General features: G+C 39.1%; 1 protein-coding gene across 5 annotated transcripts in view; it reads left to right on the top strand.

The window, feature by feature from the left end:
• The window catches only part of Mitf (melanocyte inducing transcription factor), a 196,981-nt gene extending 179,714 nt beyond the window's left edge, over positions 1-17,267 (top strand). For 2 of the 5 annotated variants that reach the window (XM_010636067.3, XM_019209338.2), the window contains exons 7-10: positions 744-818; positions 5,729-5,804; positions 9,188-9,335; positions 13,828-17,266. In XM_010636067.3, the coding sequence (XP_010634369.1) occupies positions 744-818; positions 5,729-5,804; positions 9,188-9,335; positions 13,828-14,229 (701 nt within the window). In that variant the 3' untranslated portion in view covers positions 14,230-17,266. Of the gene's footprint in view, positions 1-743; positions 819-5,728; positions 5,805-9,187; positions 9,336-13,827 lie in introns of all 5 variants that reach the window. The other 3 variants (XM_010636073.3, XM_010636079.3, XM_010636088.3) reach the window with 2 other exon arrangements.
• The last annotated feature ends 5,311 nt before the right edge of the window (positions 17,268-22,578 follow it).

Consider the following 22,578-nt stretch of genomic DNA (forward strand, 5'->3'; position numbering starts at 1 on the left):
AGATTTCACAGAGCCACTATGAAAATAGAACTTTTCAAGTGGAGTTCCCACAAAATGCCTGTGTACCCCATCCCTATTTATATTTTCAAAGACTCAACAAACTAGTAAATAGTTTCTCCCAAGAGTCATTAAATCATTTCTGCTTTCAAGTTCTGAAAAAAATGAATTCATTTCCATGAACCAGTCAGAGACTGGTGTAGGAGCTTTTCTACTGTTTTTTGTTTTTTTGTTTTTGGTACCGGGGATCGAACTCAGGACCTTGTGCTTGTGAGGCAGGCAGCAGAACCAGTATGCTAAATCCCTGGCCCTATACTCAGTTTTGATGTCAGTGTTTTACAAAGGTGTCACACACACACACACAAAAAAAAAAACCCTGAAAAATTATTTGGCCTGAAAAAGAAAATTTGACTCTTGATAATGAAATATCAACCACAAATTTGCATAATTTTCTAGTTCTTTATTTTATTCTTGTTAGCACCAGAATGTGTTTACAATGTACAGCGGGTTGTTGTTACACTGGTCTTTTGCCAGTTTGTGGAGACTGAGCTATTATGTCTACTTGATATGTGTTGCTTCTGAAAAAATGCAAGTTTTTAAAATGCTATAAATTTTAAAAAGATAATTTCACTTAGAATACAATAGGATAACCTTCCATATGTTTAGAAAATGAGATACTTTGTACTTTACATTGCTGTGATCAGTTTAACAGTTCTAATTTCTAATTACTTCATTCACGTGCCCAGCGTGTATTTTTCCCACAGAATCAGAAGCAAGAGCACTGGCTAAAGAGAGGCAAAAAAAGGACAATCACAACTTGAGTAAGTTGGTTTTATTTATGTTCATGTCACGCAATACTGAAGTTAATGTTCCTTCATATACCAGAAATATTGGAAGAAATCGATTTCTGTAGTTGTTAAAGATGTATTTTGTGTAAGAAAAGCATATTTCAGAGAAACTGAGATATATATTTTAGTTCAGATTAAACTGAATTTTGTGTATAAAGTTCTTTGCAATCTCTAAAGTTTTTTCTTCTCCTTTTTTTTGTTTCATGACAGTAGATTTTTTTTTTTTTTTTTTTTTTTTTTTGAGAGGGAGACTTGGTCCCTAACTACCCAGTTATGAGTGTGGCTCACACTGGAACGTATTAACAAAAGGGATTGTGGGATCACCTTTTCCAGGGAGATCCGAAAGGAAGAAAAGAAAAAAGAGAGAAACAACTCTGAAGGGGAGGAAATGAGTGAGGGAGCCCTCGAGTTTCTGATATTGCCTGTCATTCAGAAAGCTCCATAACATTTTAAACATCTTTACATGTTTAATTTACAATTAACTCTTTAATCCTGTTTCCTGTGAAAATTTAAATTTGTGTGTGTGTGTGTGTGTGTGTGTGTGTGTGTGTGTGTGTGTGGCTGCACAGTAAAAATAAGGATGAAACTTGGAGGAAGGAAACAGTTTGTGAATTTCTCATCTCATAATCTCATGTTCTCTTTCTCCTAAATTGATTATAGAGAATATAGGAGAGCCTTATATAAACACTTCCTCCTTAATAATAATAAAAAAAATAGGGCAGGGTTCTTCTTTAATTCCAAGGAATATGCACTATTTGTTTCAATGCGATGTTCTTCTTGACCATTTCTGGGTATTTAAGAATAGACCCACATACCCGTGCACATGTGAAAATTAAAAAAAAAAAATAACACTTTTGTGTGTGCGTGTGTGTTAACACAAAACATATCATATTGCTTCTATTCGGTTGTTGCTTTCCTTTTAAATGAACAGTTAGTTTTAAAGACCTCTTGCTGTTAGAATCCTAGATCTACTTTTTTAAAGGTATTGCATAATATGCTATTTTGGCATTATTTTAGTATTTAGTAATTTCTCTACTGCTGTGTGTTTATGCTGTTTCTACTTTTTCCAGCTATGAACACTGTCACAGCAAACATCTGATCCTTGCCATTTTGAGCCAGGAATGTTGTTTCTCTAGGTTAACTCTTGAGAAGTAGACTTGCAAAGTACAGAGGGCATTAGTTTTTACTCTTACTAGTATTACAATCCTGTTTCCATTTCTGGTCGGAGAGCCTTTGCACATCTTTTCACCAAAATATATGGACTAATTTTTAAAATCTCCCCAGTTTCCCAATAATTTTATTCTTACTTCCTCTTTTAAAACACCTCAGAAAGAAGAAATCAGGCATTACCCAAAACTTCCCTTAACTGAGAAGTGAAAAAACAAAGTTGGATCTTGTGGAAAATAGAATTTACTGTAGCGACCCAAGCTCTCAAGTTCAGAGTTGCCAGTATAGGACAAAAATGACGAACACAAGCTCTGAGGATTATAAAGCAATATTTAAGTCTCATCTGACTATTGGAAATTAATATTCAGGGCACGATTACCCTTTGGCCTTGCTCTCCCTCCCTCCTCTAAGAATTTGTCCTGTAACAGGAATGTTTTATAATGAATGTGCAAAAGAAGACATGTATCCTACCATCACTGTTTATTGAACTCCCTGTCTTGTACAAGAAATTTTCTACAGAAGTGAATCACACAGGCAGGTTTCCCACTCTTTGGAGCTTGTGTTTGAGCCAGGAGTCATCTGTTCATTACAGGGTGAGGGGCAGAATAATAGATACAGCATCCTGTCGTGTACAAGGGGCACCCTGTAGAGGCACATGCTTGTGCCTGTGTCCGTGTGGACGTGTGGGTACAGAGGTGAAGGTGTTGAAATCACTTTTGTTAGTGACAGTTTTTCCAGGCACATAGATGCTAGATAGTATAGAAGAGTTGGCTTTTACCTTTTCTTTTATACATGTTAATATTTTTTAAAAAATGATTTACAAGCTTATACCACTTTCATAATAATTGGAGAAGGAAGTCCACACGGTAAAAATAAAATGTGATGCAAGCAAATATCAATGATGAAGGATGCCAGTAATGTCCTGTTGAGAAAACAGAGATGCAGAATCAATCATCTGTGGTAGAATTCCACTTTAAATGTAGCATTCTTTAACACTTATCGGTGCCAGCCATATACAGTTGCCTAGAATGCAACAGAACATAAGCACAATCAGTAAAATACACGAAATATGTGAATAGTAAGTTGTTGAAAGTTCTATGAGGAGACAAAGCACAGCCCAGAGGACATAGTAACAGGATGGGCTTGGGAGCAGGAAAGTCATTTTTAAATAGGATGGCCTGGGAACTCGTAGGTAAATTTGAGTCATTACCTGAAAAAGGGGAGGGCAGAGCCATTTAGATATCTGAAGGAACAGTGTTCCATGCAGAGAACAGCCAAATGAAGTCTAAAGTGAGTCACAGTAGGAAATAGAGTCACTGGGAGAAGAGAGAAAGTGGTATCAGAGGGCTGGGAGCCCATGAGGTCCTTGAGGACTTGGCTTTGTCTAGATGAAATGAGAACTGATTGGAGAGTCTTGAGTAAAAGATTGACAGGCTCAGACTTTCATTTTCACAGGTTCTCTCTAGCTGCTGTATTCTTGATAGACCAAAGAGACAGGAAGCACTAGGCATTGATGAAGTGGAGAGATGAGCCAAAGAGGATTACAGTAATCCAGGCAAAGGATGAGGATAGCATTTCTTAGGTAGTAACAGAGGCTGGAAGTCAGCTGATTCTAGAAATATTTTGAAGGTAGAGCCAACAGATTTGATGATGTGTCCGGTGTGTACTGTGAGAGGAAGGGAGGTACCTAACTGATTCCAAGATTCTGGCCTCAGCAATTGGAAAGATGTAGAACCATTAAATGAGGTGAGTTACCAAGTAGACTCATTGAAGCAGAAAAGATCAGGAGTGTTTAGCCTGCCCTGTAGACATCCATCCATATAGAGAAGTCTAGCGGTCAGCAGTATGAGTCTGTAGTTCCAGGGAGATATCTGGGCTGGAGACAGATGTAAGGGAGGCATCGTTGTCTGCACAGCAGTCCAAACCATGAGATGACTAGGAAGCGAATGTCAATCAGGGAGCGTTCCAAGGGCTGCATCTCAGAAGGGCACCTGTGACGGCTGTAAAAGGGTTGTATAAGAAGCTTCACACTGGGCCGTAGGAAAGCTGTATTTTACCGTGTATATTTTAATAGTTGAGTTTTATGAGTCTTATGTTGTTTGTTTGTCTTTTGATACTGGGGCTCAAACTCAGGACCTTGGGCTTACAAGGCAGGCACATTGCCACTGAGCTAAATCCCCAGCCCAGTCTTATGTTTAATGATTAAGATTCAGAGTTTTGAAGGAGGTTATCTAGTGAATCAGGAATCTAAAACTTCCTTCGTTAACACTATGGACTATCACTTAATCTTTCTATTTTATAAAAATTTAATGATACAACTTAGCATTCATTATAAGTATGACAGTCATCGGAATAACTGTTTAGCAAGATAAGCTGCAATTTATTTTGGGAAAACAGTGAATGATATTATTTATGTACAGATACCAAATATTAGTGGATCAATTATAAATATAAATATTTATGTATTTATTTTAGACTATTTAAAGTAAACCTAATTTATTAGACCTTAACTTATTTGGAACTTATTTGCCCACCTAGGTAAATTAGAAACATTTACCTCATATGCCTCACTACGCCATCCTCTCAGAAAGCAATAATTCACTCAAATGTGCAATAAGACTTTTGAGGTAGAAGTGCTGGTAAGATGCCTGGTATAACCAAGCAGGCTGAATTTGAGTTCTAGGGCCATGCTGTCCACTCTGGTGGCCACTTGGCACTTGTCCCTATTGAGCACCTGAAATACGGTCCAGATTGTGACGTGCTATGAGACCCACTCCTGCCTTTCAAAAATGTAGTGTGAAGAAAAGAACGTTAAACTATCTAGTCTGTACTTTCTTATATTGATTCCCTGCTAAAATGATAACAGTTTAGATACAATGGGTTTAATAAAATATTACAGTTAATTTTACCTTTCTCTTTACTGTTTTAATATAGCTACAGGAGAATTTAAAACCACATCAATAACTTGTATTATATTTCTGTTGGGCAGTGTTAGGCTAGAACAGGGATTTTTGTATGCCTGTGAGCTAAGAATTTTTTTTTAATATTAAGTGGTTAAAAGGAAACCAGATAAGAGTAATATTTGTGACATGAAAGTTATATAAAATTCAAACTCCAGTATCCTGTCACTCTGATACTTTTCATTAATTTTTATTTGCATTGTGAAACAAACTCAGTTGATAATATATTTTGAATTCTGTAAAAAGAAAATACACTGGAAGCTTGTTTTCTATCTTATTATGTAAGTACCTACATAATAATAACCTCTGTGTTGGCACTTGGCTTACAAAGCAAAAAGAGTTCGTTGCCTGCTCTCTGCAGAATCTTTGCTGAACCCTTCTGCATAGTTTTAGGTTTGAGTCCCAGCTGTTCACCACTTCGCTGGCTGTCCTCAGCAAGTCCTTGATATCTCCAAGGCGATTTTGTCATTTGTAACTGGGGACCGGAAATCTGATTTCAGCGTCCTTACAAGATCAGATGAGAAATGTGTATCTCCAGGCTTTGTAAATGGCAAAGATCTCTACAGAAATAGCTCGTTTTGAAAAGTGCTTTTAACCACAATACCAAATATACAGTAAGAACTGGGGGAAAAAAATAAGTTCAGATTTACATTGTACTGACCTGGTAAATTCATGTGCACACGGCTTTAATGAGATGTGCTATACGCACATGTGGTGCTGTTACTAATAGCCCTTTCCTGTGCTCTTTTCTTGAAGTTGAACGAAGAAGAAGATTTAACATAAATGACCGCATTAAAGAACTAGGTACTTTGATTCCCAAGTCAAATGATCCGTGAGTACAATTACATATTCGTCTGCATCATATATTTTTTGCACCTTCATGTTTTCTCATATGTTGCAAAAAATAGAGTTATAAAAACTCGAGTGAAGAAGTCCCTCCTCCCTCTTTGGTTCTTTCTCTAAATATTTCTTAAAACTTTCTTTTGGTTAATTTCATCCAGCTAAAATTTCAAGAGAAATGCACTGAATTGTCCAAAAGGATTAGTGGACATTCAAGAGTTAGCTTTGAGTATGAGGAAGTGTGCTTTCTGAAACCTGAGATTCCTTGGCAAACAAATTCCAAGCTATTAAAGAAAAATTCTCTAGCATGCACACAGTACAAGATTTAGATTTGTAGGGTGCATGTTCTTCTCTTTGTAACGATATCTCGAAATAGGCACTGATAAACCCATTGGAAACTTCAAGTTCATTGATATTCAACAGACAAAAGGTCAGTTTTGTTTTGTTTTTGAAAACTTGCATATTCTTTGTATGTTTTCCCAATCTAGGAAATAAGGGTAATTGTTAATCCTCTCATTAAGTACAAGTCAGGTAATTTGGGTTTCAGCCTTTGGTTTCCCTCTACCTCTCCTCTTAGAGATAACTGCTATAAAGATAATTTTCTCAAGTCTTTCCTACTGCTTCACAGTTACCTGCAATGACAGGAAATAGGACAACAAATACACAATTTTTATCGGTTAAAAACTGGCCCATTTGAAGTGAGGGTGAGGGAATATATACATTTTAATGGCCCCCACAGGCATCCTATGAAATTAGCCTTTGAATATGACCTTTTAGCTATCTAATAAAATGTAAAGATGCAATCAAGCATTATTCATGCAAGGCTTATTAAATTTGCTATTCACATTATTGTCAGGGAATTTGTAGCAAAATAAACTATTACCCCTTGTGAGGTGGTTTTGATGAATGTTCAAGCACAATTTCCATCTTCTTCAACACTTGGCTTTCCTGGGTTTCAAAGAAAGGCATTTGCAAGCTGGAAACATTCAAATTCTCAGTTCTGCAGCACAAATTTATCCTACGAAAGGGCTGTGACCTTCATTTCCTATAGTCAATCTTGCATGATAGTTGAAATTGAATTCCCATTTTCCTGTTCTTTATCAGCTTTCACATTTTAGCATATTCTTTTAAACTGTAGCATGTGAGTCTCTTTAGTAACATATTATGGAACTGTGGGGCTGCAGTGAAAGGGTGGATTTGCATATCTTCTTTCTCCATTATATTAGAATACTTAGGTGTTTATAATCTGAAATGATAATGATCTTTCATTGTAGGCATGTTTTAAGATAAAACAGACTATAATCTATGTGGTGGTTTTCCCTCATGAAGTTTTCAGGATGTGCTGTCAGGGTCTCGGCCTCACAGCCTCTCTTCCATCAGAGAAAGCCTGCTTTTGTTGGTTTTCTTTTTATACTGTGGTTCTGTGTATGCTTCTGTCTGAAAAAAAAAAAAAGATTCCTCTCATTATTAAAAAAGAAGTTTGAAAATGCTCCCCTTTAGCCCAGAAACATAATTGATTGAGTCTCACAAGGTGGTGAACCTCAAGATAACTGGTTGAAAGAATTACTTCTAAAATCTAAGTGGCTACTTTGCTTGAAAGTTTCAATTCTGGGTTCTCACCTTATTGGCCTAGGTAAGGTATCCATCATTATAATTACTGTTTCTCTAATTGCTAAAATTTCTAGTACTTTGGTTTTAGCCCAAACGTGAGGTCTCTGTGCTCTCTCTGGGTATCTCAGGACACTTCCCTGGGTTGACATCTTTGGTGCTAAGACCCCAGGGATCAGCCCCAGGGAATTCTCTGGGGTCTTTAGCTGTCCCTCTCCTGGGAGAACTTCTGTTTTGTTCTTCTGGCTTGTTTTAATGGTTCCCCATTCACACTTGTCACCTGATATTTCTGATATGCTCTTAGCAGTTCGAGATGATGAAGTAGATGGTTCTCCATGCATCATAGTTTCTGTTTTCGTTTTCATCTTTCATTATTGTCATCATTATAATGAAAATTATAAAAGTTCTGATTAATTTCAAGCAATATAGTAATATTTTTACATAAACGTAGATTATCCTTTATTGTTTTCTCTGAGGTACTCTGAACTCTTTAAAGTGCTTTTGCCTACATGTTAATGGTGGTTTTAATTTTCTTATATGTAATATATTGGAGGCATACTGCTTAAGAATCAGGAGGCACCGAGTTGCGGCTGCCTTGGCTGGAATTCCAAAACAGTATCTTGCTTGACCATGGCGAAGTTACTTATGTTCCTGGCTTTCCTTTTCCTCGTCTGTTGAAAAGGGGAACATGAGAATATTCCCAGGTGGTCTAGTTGTTTTGAGGATTCACATAAGAAGAAGAATGGTGTGTAGGGTCTTAGAGGAGGAAAATCAGGTTCTCTGGGCCTCCTGTTACAGCCACCTCCTAGTTTTGTAACCTGGGGGAAACCTCTTAATCTCTGTGTGTGTCGGTTTCCATTCAGTAAAACAGGATCATATTAGTACCTACCCAATAAGGTCAAGAGTGAATGAGTTATAACACACTTCAAAAAGTACCTGGCACGTAGTAAGTACTATGCAAATAGCCCTGCTGTAAATATTGTGTTGAGCAGTTAACACAGTACCTGCTCTATTATTTGTGCTGTGTTCTGGACTTTGCAAAGTGTATTCACATAAAGCACTGCCTTTGGTTCCAGTTACGTACATATGTAGCTGCTTACATGAGGGTAGCATCATTTTGTAGATGAGGCAACAGATACAGAGAGGTTAGAGAACCTGTTCGTGATGATTCGTGATAAAAATTTAAAGATGCCACAAACAATCAGTGGGATCTCACAGTTTCTTTTTACCATTGCTTATTCTGCTCAAGCAAGTAAACTTTTGTAGTCCTAAAAGCCTGTAACTACTTACCATAGCATTTAAGAATATTGATCTTGAGCTGGGTGCAGTGGTACATCCCTGTCATCCCAGCACTTGGGAGGCTGAGGCGGGAGGATTGCTGCGAGTTCAGGGCCAGCTTGGGCTACAAAGTGAGTTCAGGGCAAGCCTGAACTACAAAGGGAGACCCTGCCTCAAAAAAAAAAATACTGATGTTATAATGGAAAAGACTAAACTGTGAAGTCTTAACTCCACTTTACCATAGTGCTGTAACCCAGGACAAGTTGAACTGTCTCTCTTTGAAGATTCGCACCATGCCCCTGCCTCAACAAGGTTCTTGTGTGGATTAAGTGGGACAGTGCATACAGTGTGGGTAGACAGTACATCGTGTGCAGCTGTTATTGCTGCACAGTTACACTTCCATCTGATGAGATTCAAAAGCTTTGAATCCTGAAAGTTCGTTGAGCCTCAGATCTTACAAAGGTCTGTTTTATTCCATTTTTATCACAGTGACATGCGCTGGAATAAAGGAACCATTTTAAAGGCATCCGTGGACTATATCCGAAAGTTGCAGCGGGAGCAGCAACGTGCAAAAGAACTTGAAAACCGACAGAAGAAACTGGAGCATGCCAACCGGCACTTGCTGCTCAGAATACAGGTAGCCACAGTGTAACATGGAACACTATAAGGAGCCATCGGGGAGCTGACTTACACGACCCCAATACAGGACATCCATGCTCTCCATAGATTCCGGAGGTGTGGATTTGCCCACTGAGGAAAATCTATGGGTAGCCCCTGAGCTGGTATCGACAGCCCTTTCCCCAGTCATTCTTGGATGTGTGTAGAGTGGTGGATCTGAGGTGCTCATGGTGCTGTCTCCCAGGGGAAGTCAAACAGTCTGGGTTCTTTCCGGCACTTGGCTTTTTGTGCTGCGTGTGAAAACAAAACCTGTTCTGAAACTGTCCTCAAGAGTCAACCCTGTGTCACCGATCAAAGTGGCTGGCGTGGGGGAGGAGTGATAGTGCTGGTGGTGTTTGTGGTGTTTGGGACTGAATCCTGGGCCTTTGCACTGAGCTATATCCCCAGTCTTTATTTTATTTATTTATTTTTTGTGTGTGTGCTGGGAATTGAACTCGGGACCTTGTTCTTGTGAGGCAGGCAGCGGCACCATTGAGCTAAATCCCCGGCCCTTTTCTTTAGAGGCAGGGTCTCACCGAGTTGCCCAGGCTGGGCTCAAACCTGTGATCCTCCATCCTCAGACTCCCCAGCTGGGAGGGTCTTTTTACTTACTTGATAACCTTGAACTCCAGCTGCCTGTAAAGGTCAGCGCCACTGGCTCTTCTGCACGAGTAGATGGACCCGCCTTTGCTAGACGTTGATGTAGAGTAAGGTTTACTTTTCAGGTTCCCGAGGCAGATATTTATAGTTATTTTTTGGAAGCTATGCAAGATCTGGCACCTGAGTCCATCGTGTTTAACCGGGTGGCGCTCATTCCTGACACTGAACTTACAGAGAACTTTGTCTGTAGTCGAGTCCTCCCCCTGTTGAATGCTCCCCAGCATGTCACATCTCCCACTCACTCCAGCGGCCTCAGCCTCGGAGGGGAGGCCGCGAAGGCAGCTCTTCTCCAGGGTGGACTGTAGAATCTGGGTCATGAAGTTGAAGCTACGTGTAATTTGGAAATCTTCCCTTCCCTCCCCATTGCCATTTTCTTTGGCTTTTGCTGTTGTTTTATTTTGTTTTTGTGTCATCTCTCTCGTAAGTAGCTTTAGGCACTCAATCTCTATTGGACTTAGTGTACCTTTTTTTCCCATCCCTCTCCCTCCCCTCTTTCTTTCCCTTCCCTTCCCCTCCCCTCCCTTCCCTCCTCTTTTCTTTCTTCCCTCCCTCCTTCCCTCCCTTCTTCCTTCCTGCCTGCCCCCTCTCTCCCTCCCGTCTGTCTCTTTTTGTGGGGAGGGGGTCGAGACAGTCTCACCATGTAGTTCATGCTGGCTTTGAACTCCCTGTAGCCCAGGCTGGGACTACAGGACTGTACCAGCAAGCCCGGCCAGCAGAATACCTATCGATAAAGCAGGATGTGTGTTAAGAATGTATATGTTATTTCTTTATGAAAATATTAAAATGTAGTAACTATTTTTAAAGAGAGGCTAGGTTTTGTTTTATTTCAAGGTTCCAAGAACACGTATATTCATGAAATACGAATATTGTGAAATATATGCATTGGAAATTCCATTGACAATATCTTGGTTTTCTTCCAGTGACTGTGAGGCTCTCATTAGAACTTTAACATATTGTAGAAAATATTATTAATTATAAAAGATCTAGGATGTAATGAAAGCAGAGTGCTCTGGATGAGATCTACCACCTTATTTGGAAATCTAAGGAGCCGCTTGAGTCAGTCGAGAAACATTTTTAATTAAGTAACAGAGGGTTAGAGTGAGATGTTTGCCTCTCTTAACTGAACTTTATTTACTTGTTTATTTATTTATTTAAAAAATCAAACTGCATGTGTGGAGATGCTGTTCTTATCCACATGTTGGCGAGGATTTACAAGAGCCCATGTTTGTAGCTCAGGCCTAAGGGCTCCCTTTCATTTTCTTTTTTATTTTTTCGGTACTGGGGATTGAACTTGGGTCCTTGCGCTTGCAAGGCAGGCCACCGAACCACTGAGCTAAATCCTCAACCCTTCCCTTTCATTTTCAATCTAAGCGATGCATGCAGAAATTTTCATAGAAGGGAGAGCATGAAGCCTTATTATCAGTGGAATTGCTGTTTTATTAAACAGCCCAGGGCTTTAAAATGTTGCCTGGAGAGACTTGTGTTTCTGGGGATTGTGGAAAGGAACAGGCAGACATTCATGTGACATCTCGCGCTCCCATCTCTTACTTTTCTTGCTTTCAGGAAAGAATCTTACAGATCCAACGATGTGAACATAGACTAACATAGCTTTGTCTGGCACCGGTGTGTCCAGGATAGAGGGCAAAGGTTGAGCGTACGCTCCCTCTCTGATGAGGCCAGATGGATGGCTTCAAGTTTGTTTATTATTGTACCAGAAAGATAGGATGCCATAGGTATGTGCAAGCAGAATGCCTTTTGGGATCATCTGGGTTCATTTTAGGAGTTTCCAGGCATAGTCAGAAAGGGAAAAGGCAGAGTGATGCAAAGCTCTTCGGGTTTTGCCATTATTTTCTAGTAATGGAGACTGAACCGAGGATCTTCCTGCTGAGTTGTATTCCCAGACTTGTTTTGAGACAGGGTCCCACTGAGTCACTAAGTTGCTCAAGCTAGGCTCCAACTTTCGATCCTCCTGTGTCACCCTTTCAGAGCGCTGGCATTACAGGCGCGTACCACACCTGTGACCAAGGTCCCGGGGAAGTTGCTGACAATTAGGAAGTTTATTAGTCAGCTAGTGTTGCTGTAGCAAGGAAGTAAAGTTTAAAAGGTAGAACGTTATTTTTATTACAATTCTGGAGCCTAAAAGTCCAAGATGCAGGTATCAGCGGAGTGGATTCCTTCGGAGGCCTCTCCTTGGCTTCCAGACGGCTGTTTCTCCGTTTCCTCACGTGGTGTCTGCTTCTGTGCCAGGGTTCTGATCTCTTCTCCTGATAAGAATACCAGTCCTCTCAGGGTGGTCTTTAAAGACTGTCTGCCAGTACAGTGACATTTCAAGGTACTGGGAGTTGGGATTCAACACATACACGTCGGGGACTGATACAGACCATAATAAAAGGTATACGAAAAAAGTATAGAATGAAATCAGTCATTTTATAGATGAGAACTTAATCATTGAATTAAAAAATATTTTCCCTATGCCCCACTAGGGTTAAACGATGCTTCTAACACTTTGACACTTGTGTAGAACCTACGCACCTTTTGCCATGACCTCCTATGCTTTTTTGACTGCAGGGTGCCCTTAGTGTCTTAGGAACTTTTTACTGTGCCCTAAACCAAAAGAAATGCCTACTATTTCTTTTAGGTCCCAACAACTTACTGAGTATTTAGGTCTTCCCTGCTTAGTTGCCACTTGAAAAGGCAAACAAAAAAAGAAAAACAGCATTTTTATGTGGTTTGAAACTAGCCACAGGACTTACTAATGAGATGTGTGTGCCCGCTGGGTACTGCACAACTTCTGGAAACCTTGGGATCAGATTGGATCAGATAGAACCGCCTTTTATTCCACGTTGGTGCAATCCTTATCTTAGAAAGACCCCAAAGCTTTGCTTGATGTGACCAAAGAGCATGTGGCATAGTCTTAACACTCAAACCAGGAATGGTCTGCACTTTGGTAGTTTTTGAGGCGGTATCACCATTTCTCTTGAATCCTAAAACATCTGCAGGACCCCTGAGTTCCCTACAGCACCCTGAGGTACTCAGTGCACAGTTTCGGGACCATGAAACTATGTTACTACTTACCTAATAGTTTGCCTTTATCAGCTCTCATTTTACTTTTTAAAATATATTTTTCAAAGTATCCTTGTTTGGAATATTAATATCCATGAAAAATCAATCTCTTTTGACATTTCATATATAATAAAATCCACATACCACACAAAATCGTTTCATGTTCTACCAGCAGTACCTGTGGTTTAGGAAATAGGGAGTTTATAAATTTTAAAGAGTAATGTTAACTTAGAGAATTTATTGTTTTCCTTCCAAGCATCTGATTGAAGGCACTTGGAGGGAGAGTTGGGTGTAAGATTCCGAGTGAATGCTGCAGAAAGCACCCATGCATACAGACCCCACCAAGTGGTGCCTTACTCAGCTTGGTGACCCCACCTCGGCACCCCCTCTCCCCCACCCTCTCTCTCCTTATCTGCAGCCCTCGGGATTGAACTTGGCCTCAGCCCTGAGATTTCTCCTTAGCTCTCTTTAGTTTTTATTTTGAGACAAGGCTCACTAAGTTTTCCAAGCTGGGCTTCAATTTGCAGTGCTCCTACCCAGCCTCCTGGAGTGCTGGGATTACAGCGCCCCCATCCCTGGATAAAAGTCCTTACCTTCGATTTCCTCTGGGAGTGTACATCCTGGGGATTCGGACAAGTGTACACGGACATAGGCCACGGTTACCGTATCATATGGAGTAGTCTCACTACCCCTTTAGAAATCCTCAGTGTTTCACCCGATTCAGAGCCTGATTTTCACTTCTGTTGCAGGAGCTTGAAATGCAGGCTCGAGCTCACGGACTTTCCCTTATTCCATCCACGGGCCTCTGCTCTCCAGATTTGGTCAATCGGATCATCAAGCAAGAACCAGTTCTTGAGAACTGCAGTCAAGACATTCTGCAGCACCACCCAGACCTGAGCTGCGCGACCACCCTGGATCTCACTGATGGTACTATCAGCTTCAACAGCGGCCTGGGGACGGGGCCTGAGAGCAACCCTGCCTACGGCGTCCCGATGAAAATGGCATCGAAACTGGAAGACATCCTCATGGATGACACTCTCTCTCCTGTTGGTGTGACTGACCCGCTCCTGTCGTCGGTATCCCCAGGAGCCTCCAAAACGAGCAGCCGGAGGAGCAGCATGAGCATGGAGGAGACGGAGCACACGTGTTAGCAAGGTCTGGGCACTCCACCGCGCAGACTGCCTCCCGTCTTGCTTCATAGACTTCACGGTTCACCTGAAGGGGTTCTCTTGATATCTCATGTTCCTTCCTCAATATGAATTTGTTTTCATGCTTTATCAATCACCCAGGATATATTTTATTTTTAGAATTTTGTGAAACAGACTTGTATATTCTATTTTAAAACTACAAATGCCTCCAAAGTATTGTATAAGTGTTCAGTATCTGTGAACTGAGTTCACCTCCGGCGCAAGCTGTCTGAGGAAGAGGATTTTGCATCAGAGAAGTGTCTGTCCATTTTTATTCAGGGGAAGACTTGATTTGAGATTTTTATGCCTGTGACTTCCTTGGAAATGAAATGTAAAGTTCAAGTAAAAGAATGTAAAGCAACCAAAAACAGGAAGAAAGTAACCTTCACACTAACCCTTTTCCATTTTATAAATGTATTGATTCCTTGGTACTGCCTTAATATACAGTACCTTTCTAGCATCGTTAGTCTTTACACGGCAAACTGTTGAAAGAACTGGTATATTCTGTAAAAGGCAAAACAAGCCGTCATTTTAATAACAGTTATCTGGTTGAAACATATAATTGATAACAGACAAAATAGAAAGGAGCCCAGCAGAGCTAGTCTTGGTCTCTTTTACTCTCTGCAGTGAGTTTTCTTCATTAATGAATTAATGAGTGTGATTCAATTTTTCATAAGATATATTTTCATTTGAAATGGAAATGAATGTCCTCTCACAGTTAAATACTGAGGAGCACTGAAAGTTTTACTTTTTTTTCCCCCTCATTTTTGCTCTTGATAAGATAACCAAACTGGGCACATTTCTAATTGGTTTTACTATTTTCATTTTTTAATTATGTTTGAGTCTTTGATTTGTACAGACTTTTATTATCATTGTTCTTTTCAGTGTTTGTATTAATTTCTAAGAATATGCATCTTAAAATTGCAAGTTTTCAATATTTTTACAACTCACTGGTAGTTTTCTGCATCCTTTGTACACCCATGAAAGAAAACTTTTTTGCAAGGTCTTGTGTTTAAAGAGAGCTTTCAAAATATTTTATATATTACAGTCTCACTCAGAACTGTTTTTCAGCACATTTAAGGTGTAGTATTAATAGGTTAAATCCTGGCTTTCTAGAAAGGATAAACTTATGTATTTATTTTTAGGATATAAAAAATAGCAATATTCTTGGAGACTGATAACCATAGTATTACTATGCCCATTATGGTCATTAAAATTGGGGTTTATTTCAGCAAACTCACTGGATTTTTTTTAAAGAGCAAAATACTGGATTGGCAAATTACTGTTACTTGATAACAACGTTTTAATAAGCAGCAATGTTGTAAAGTCAGTTTTGGTGCATTATCTCTTTGTGTAGCCCTATGCAATAACAGTAGTATTATACGTACCAAGCCTAGGTGTTTTATACAGATGACATATCGTGTTACAAGCCAGGCTGGGGAATGGAATTTCTCAGTTAGCAGCCTACAATTGAATAGCGAGTGGTATAAAGCATATCCATTCAGAATGAAGTGCCTTAAATATAACAGTAGTCTTCTTTGGACTAGCACTGACTGAACTGTAATGTAGGAGAAAGTTTCAAGATGGTATCTCTAGTCGACAGGAACATGTAGCATGGTGCCTATGTAGACCATAGAAGAGCTTCCAATTGTCCTTTACATATTTTTAATATGAAATATATTTTAGTGACAGAGTGCCAACTTCTTTCATCAAGAAACCTTATTCAAAGGGTTTTTTTTAAAAAAAGTGTTTAAATGTCAAATGTGAATCAGTGGCAGGCGATGGAGGGATCAGAGGGGAGTGACTGTCAGCTGTGTGGATGGATGGATCCAGTGGAAATAATCAACTGCATCATCCCCAGGCACGTTGGGCAAGGAGACTCCTTGGAAACACGGATGATGCTATCACTTTTATAGCTTTATTACTTAAGGGGGAAGGGAAGGTTAGTTCCCATTCTTTCAGCCCTCTTAATTGTACAGCTCTTTTCCTAGAATAGTGATGCAGATCTGCATGAGCAGCAAATCGTACCGTAGTGTTCATGATACAATCATAGTGTAGTCTACTTTTCTCTTCATATGTGCGTGGGGGGAGGGGACCGGGTGTGGAAGTGGGAGGTCACAGTGCTGTGGTGCCAGTTTCTCCTAGCTGATTTTGAGAGGTTTTAACAGTAGACCCACAGGAACTGACTGTGGCCGGAGGTGTACAGTCACGGTGAAGCAGCCCTCTGGAAACTTGGTCGAGAAGAGTGCACGGCATCTCATACCACTGCCCAACTCCTGCATTTCCTGAGCTGCCATCACCTACTTCCCTGTGTCCTCCTTAGGATACACTTTCTGGGAGCAGCAGGTGAGCAAGCTCAGAAGGATGCTGCAACCTTGGGGGGTGGTTTTCTTTCTTTCTTTTTTGCCAAACAGTATGTGGATTTGTCTTAGGGACTATGGAAGCCAAGAGGCAGTGTTTGGGGCTTGCTGTTTATGACAAGAGAATGATCCACACCACTCCCCCCATCCCCGGGTGCAGAATTGTGACTCAGGGTTGGGCCTCCACTTGGAGTAACCAGAATACCGTAATTGTCCACCTGCCTCTGGGTAAGACAGTGGACACACCAAACCTTCTGACTTTGCCAAAACTGTACAACCTACCTGGTCATACATCAAGGATGACAAAGTTCTCTCTGGTTGTTTTTAAACAATAAAGCAATAAGAACAAATAAAATACATAGGACATTAAAAGATACAAAGCACAAAAGAATGCACTTAGTAATATTTTTGAAAAATGCACTGGGGGAAAGTTGATGTTGACAGCAGTATAAAAACCCTATTTCTTGATCAAATGACAAATGACTGTCTCTTGCGGACGCTTGGTACTGTAATGTTAATAATAGTCACCTGCTGTTGGATACAGCAATAATTTCTGTATGGTCCATAGCAATGTATATTATGGATTGATATTAATGTATCCAATGAAACAATTGAAGTGTTGTTCTTGGTAGCTTCATTAAAGCATTTGGTTTTTCACATAGTGATGGCCAGTTGTGTTTAGTTAATGCCAGTTCTGAATGTTGTTTTCCTTAAAGAAAAATGGTAGTGCACAATGTTCTTCTCATCTGATGAATTACAAATTGGGAGAACAATTTTAAAATGTCAGTAGTACTTTATTTTGTTTGAAATGCCACTCTAAGATGATACTTTTTGGTTAGAAACATTTTTATTACTTCATGACTTGTACTTAAATGAAGTATAATTATGTAGCCCCTCCCTCTGATTTTGGGGAGACTTTAAACTCATAAATGCCAGCAGCCCATTTTAGATGAATTTTATTTGAAATGTTTCATTGAGGGGTGGTTTAAAAGAAAGAAAAATTGCCAGAGAAATACTTGCATATTTACAGAAAAAATACTGGGTTTTAAAAAATACAAATTTACAGTAATGAAAGCTTTAATGTACCCAGCCTGCCAGATCCTGGCTGTGTTTTTTTTTAATACAGTACTTAAGAATCATTTGATAAATGTTGGATGTGAATTAGAAAGTGTCAGACAAAACATGTCTTTATTCCCCAGCTAGACCTTAAACTTCTGCCCTTTTAAAAAAAATATTCTGATTTAACCTCTGGAGAAAATGAGCAAGAAACTTCTGTAATGCTTCTAATCTGTCAGCTTTTCTCAGTTTCAATTTTTCTCTCAAATTGTAATATACAATAATTGAGGCCTTTCTTTTTCAAAGTTATTTGAATTATTTATATTTCCTATAGAAATATGACTGTGTGATGTCTTAAAAACGTGTAAAAATAGGAAGATTTCCTTTCTGAACAAGAGAACTTTCTAGGTGACATCAAAAGCAGGTAAGTTGAAAGTTGGGGCTTTGCATCTCAGGAGGGGTCTACAGCTACACCCTAACCTAAGTACTTACCCTCCCTGTACCTCAATCTCATTTCTGCACATTGGAAATGATAATAGTAGTTACCAAATAGTGTTCTTACAAAGGCCGTTCATTTAATAACTAGAATTTTTGCTTGGCCGCATATAGGAAATCTCAGTACGTAATTGGCAGCTATTTTTATATTGCTATCAAAATCATTGATTATTAAACTAGAAAATATTCTTTGGATTGTATGAAATCATCCTATATTCCCACAGGGGCACGAACACACTTGAAATGTAACATAGGTCTGAGATTTATATATAGGTTGGGGTGTGGCTACACCTAGCACGCATGAAGCTCTGAGTTCAAGTCCCAGCACCACAAAAAATAATAATAATATCTGTGTGAATTGGTAAGGCAAAAAATCTACTTTAGAGAAAAGGATCTTTTTCTCTTGAGTATCTGACTTAGGACAGTTCAGAAAATAAATCAAATTTATCACATTTTAAAAACATCTTAGTCTGGGGATACAGCTCAATAGTAGACTTATCTAATGTGTGCAAGGCCTTGGGTTCAATCCCCAGTACTGCAAAAAAAGGGGATACATTTAGCACAAATTTAAACTTTATCAAACCTTTGTATTTTGCACATGTGCTTTTGCATAAGAATAATTATATTATTTTCAGAAAGTATGCCTTGCTTAACCTGAAATTTCTATTCCTCACAGAATTAAACTTTGCAGTCCTTTGTGATGTGTATATTATACACTTAAAAGTGGTGCTCAACTGCATCCTGTCTGTTCACGCTCCTATCAATATTGAAATGTTTTTCAGGATTTTATTTTCAATTTTACTTGTATTTGATGACTTCTTTGGAACACCATCTGAGAAACTAATCTTCCTAATCCAACCAATAGTACCACACCTTTAAAATTACCCTGCATAGAGGGCTGGGGATTTAGCTCAGTGGTTCCCCCACCTGCCTCGCAGATGCAAGGTCCGGAGTTCAATCCCTGGTACCCACCCCCAAATAAATAAAATCACCCAGCCTTTACTGTTTTGGTTATGCCAACATTTAATGCATAGCAAGTAGCATGAAGAAAGCTTGTTTAAAAGGAGTGATACAAAGTTAGACTCTCATTATATGTGGAGATAAGTGGTGATGATCCTTCAAGTCTTTGCTGCCACATCTTAGGAATCCATAATACACATGTAAAAAGTATAAATGAAGAAGCTTCTATAATCCCAATTGTCCCAAGAGGCATGTGCCCCCTCAAAAATGTTAGAGAATATATTTGTCACATTAAATTGTCGAGTCCCCTATATATAGAATTTAGCTATGCTTAATCATATCTGTGTTCAATATTTATCAGTCTTTTGATCCTATTAACCTATACCAAATATACTGGAAAGTAATATGAGTATACACAAAATCAAATAAATTTCAGCAACATGTCTAAATGGTAAAGACAGTTTGCTTTTGAAAAATTTGCATTTTAAATTTCTAATTATGGAGTCAGTTGAAGATATATTCAAATGGGTGCAATTGTCACTCAAAATCCCTTATATATTATTCAGACAGCAAAATCTGTGGAGATAGAAACCACTAAACTAGAGTTTCCCAAACTTTGCTTTATGGAACTAATTCCACAAGCTGTTCCAAAAGTTGCTTTGAGGAATGGAAGTTTGGAGGTGGGGTTGGTGGGGGGTGTGAAACGCTATAGTTAATCTTGAGAAAGTTAACTTCGGGAAATGCTGGGCTAAGCAAATCTGAACAGCTATCTCAAACTGCAAGACTTCTCACATTCTAAAATATGCTAATGTGCCTTGAGAGTTTTCTTTGGGCCTGGGAATAGTAAGCAAAGTTTCCAATCTTATGTGTGGGAAGGGGGCAGACTGACAGACACCTGTTAATGGTTCCAAAATACATATCTGGGGAAATTCTGGAAATTTTACAAAAATTGTAGAGTTGATAAAGAGCATTTCTTCTGTTTTCTTAAGGTATGTAAGTTTATATTTGTTCATGATTCTACAAGTAGTTTTTCATCCCCAGTGAAATGATAAAATTCTGGTTAGGGAAACCATTGCCATTAATAATTGTTCTGAATTTTAAAAATAAGATGTTTTTATTTAAACCCTTCAATTCAGGTTACACACGTGTTTAATGTACCTTTTCTATGAAAAGCTTTTTAAAAATCCTTTACATCGTGTCTCCTATCCCTTTAAAAATGAACAATAATTGGGAAATAGGGTAGCAATCTTGGATTCAGGGTAGCTAGGTTATTACTATAGGTTTCCTGATTTCATTTTGGCAGAAGGATACTAGAAGGAATTTCATGGTATTCAGAACTGACATAATTTTATTAATCATATGCTTTATTAATACCAATGTAGCCTAACAAATGAACCAGGTTATATCTCAAAAGTTTAGCTGTTAAGTGTTTGTAGGCCAACCCAGAAAAGCTACATTAGCCATCATAGAGCTTCAGTAAATTATAGTACTTACTAAGATTGTTCTAAAAGTTCAAATACCCCAAGGAAAGACATATTAGCTCATCTTTTCCATTCTTTACAGATGAGATTAGAGTTTTCTTTCATTCAATGTCTTTTTAAAAATCTATTTTCTGAGCTCTGACTGCCTGGGAATCAAGTTGAGTAGGAATTCCACTGCCATGGAACAGAAGGGAGGGATGTATTGGCTCATGATACCATGAAATCCACTGTAACTTCATGTATGCCTGGGTTCAAAAGAGTGTTTGACTGATCTGCGTATTTTTAATTGTCTTGACTTTATCCTCTTTGCAGGTGGGTCTTCACCAGGAAATCACCTCTGGCAGTTCCAAGGTCCAATGGAAAGGCACAATCTCTTTCCCACTTGCTACGGCAAAGTCCCCAGATTGGTTCTGATCATGTCTACTCGTTATAATTAGTATGTCCCAAAGATGACCACAACGACTGGTCAGTTAGTTCTGAGTCACATTCCCGCTTCACTAGATTTACTCTGCAGAACCTATACCACAGAGCATAAGGAAAGGAGATATGATCCACCCAAACTCAGCAAGCAGTGATGTGCTTAGGAGTAGAGGATTCTGGGTAGGCAAGACAAGATACACATTGCTGTTAATTTCAGGAGGATTGCATAAATTCTTTTGTTGCCAGTGTCTAGCACCTCCCAGATGCATCAGTTTGGGATTTTTTTCCTCTTCTTCTACACTTAAGCACAAGATGATAGAAATGGAGAGGAGGAAAGTATCAAATCTCTAAGGCATCATATCCCTCTAGATTTGTGTGAAGAGTTCTGCAGCTCATTCTTTTGCACTCAATTCTCTACCCAGTGGAGACTCAAAGACCCAAGTTTTGCAGTGAAAAATTCTGAAGGCTCACTCAGCACACATTCCTCTAAATATGCAGACATTCTTCTGTAATTTCCAAAGCCCCTTGAGTTCTCCCAATGGTTTCAGTTGCAAAAGGCAGAAACCCAACTTCATTTGACTTACACCAAAATGTGATTTCTTGACTTACAGAACAAGAAACTCTAGGAGTGAAACTCAGAACGGTGGCAGATAATGACAACTTCATGACTGAAACAGGTTCAACTTCCTTCTCTCTCTTTAGTTATGCTCTCCACTGTGGCTTCATTCTTAGGCAGACAGACTCCCTGTGAGGTGGCAACATAGCTGATGGCCACAAACATACCTTCTCGGTTTGTTGGCCAGCCTGGAGTCTTTCCTTCCCCCCAGTCTTATGGGCACAAATTGGCAGGTATACATCATTCTGACGCAGTCATCACTGCTCAGTTGCTAGGATAGGCTATGCCTAATCACATCTGTACCCATTAAACAAGGATGGACTCAGCTCTCTAGAGAAGAAAGGAGCCTTCCTGTCTGTGTCTCCCTGGTTCCAGCAGCCAACTCCTTTTAGATTTCAGATAAGATTTTACCTTAGGGAAGACGGCCCTGACCTCCTTGTGGAAGGGAGGGTTTCCCTCATAACCTTTTTTCTTCTTATTCTTCTTTCCTTAAGTTGAACTGGCTTCCTGTCCTTTGTGTATAAAATATTCATGTTCATAATCAGAGGACAAAGGCTGGTAAGTTTCCCTACAATATTTTCAATGAGAATATAGTATTATTTTTTAAAATAAGTAAAAGTACTAGGCTAAGAGAATCTGTTTGCTAGGACCATGGAAGTGGTTGTTTACAAGTAGCATATCATCACATTCTATTTCTATGAGTTCTTGGGAAAATAAAATTGTATTTAAGTATAATTAAGTACAATTTTGGGAACACAAATCTAATGATAGGAATGGAGTTCTTTTGGGGAAAAAATAACATTTTGTATAATTGGACTTGTATAGCCTCAAGTTGATTATAGATATTTACCTGTAAAAGCTATTGTTAAGAATAACCCAGTCAATAAATGAGTGAATGAACTGAATAGATAATTTTCAAGAGAAG

Source organism: Fukomys damarensis, unplaced genomic scaffold (genome assembly GCF_012274545.1).
Source record: "Fukomys damarensis isolate Sample0158 unplaced genomic scaffold, DMR_v1.0_HiC HiC_scaffold_28, whole genome shotgun sequence".
Classification (NCBI taxonomy): domain Eukaryota; kingdom Metazoa; phylum Chordata; class Mammalia; order Rodentia; family Bathyergidae; genus Fukomys; species Fukomys damarensis.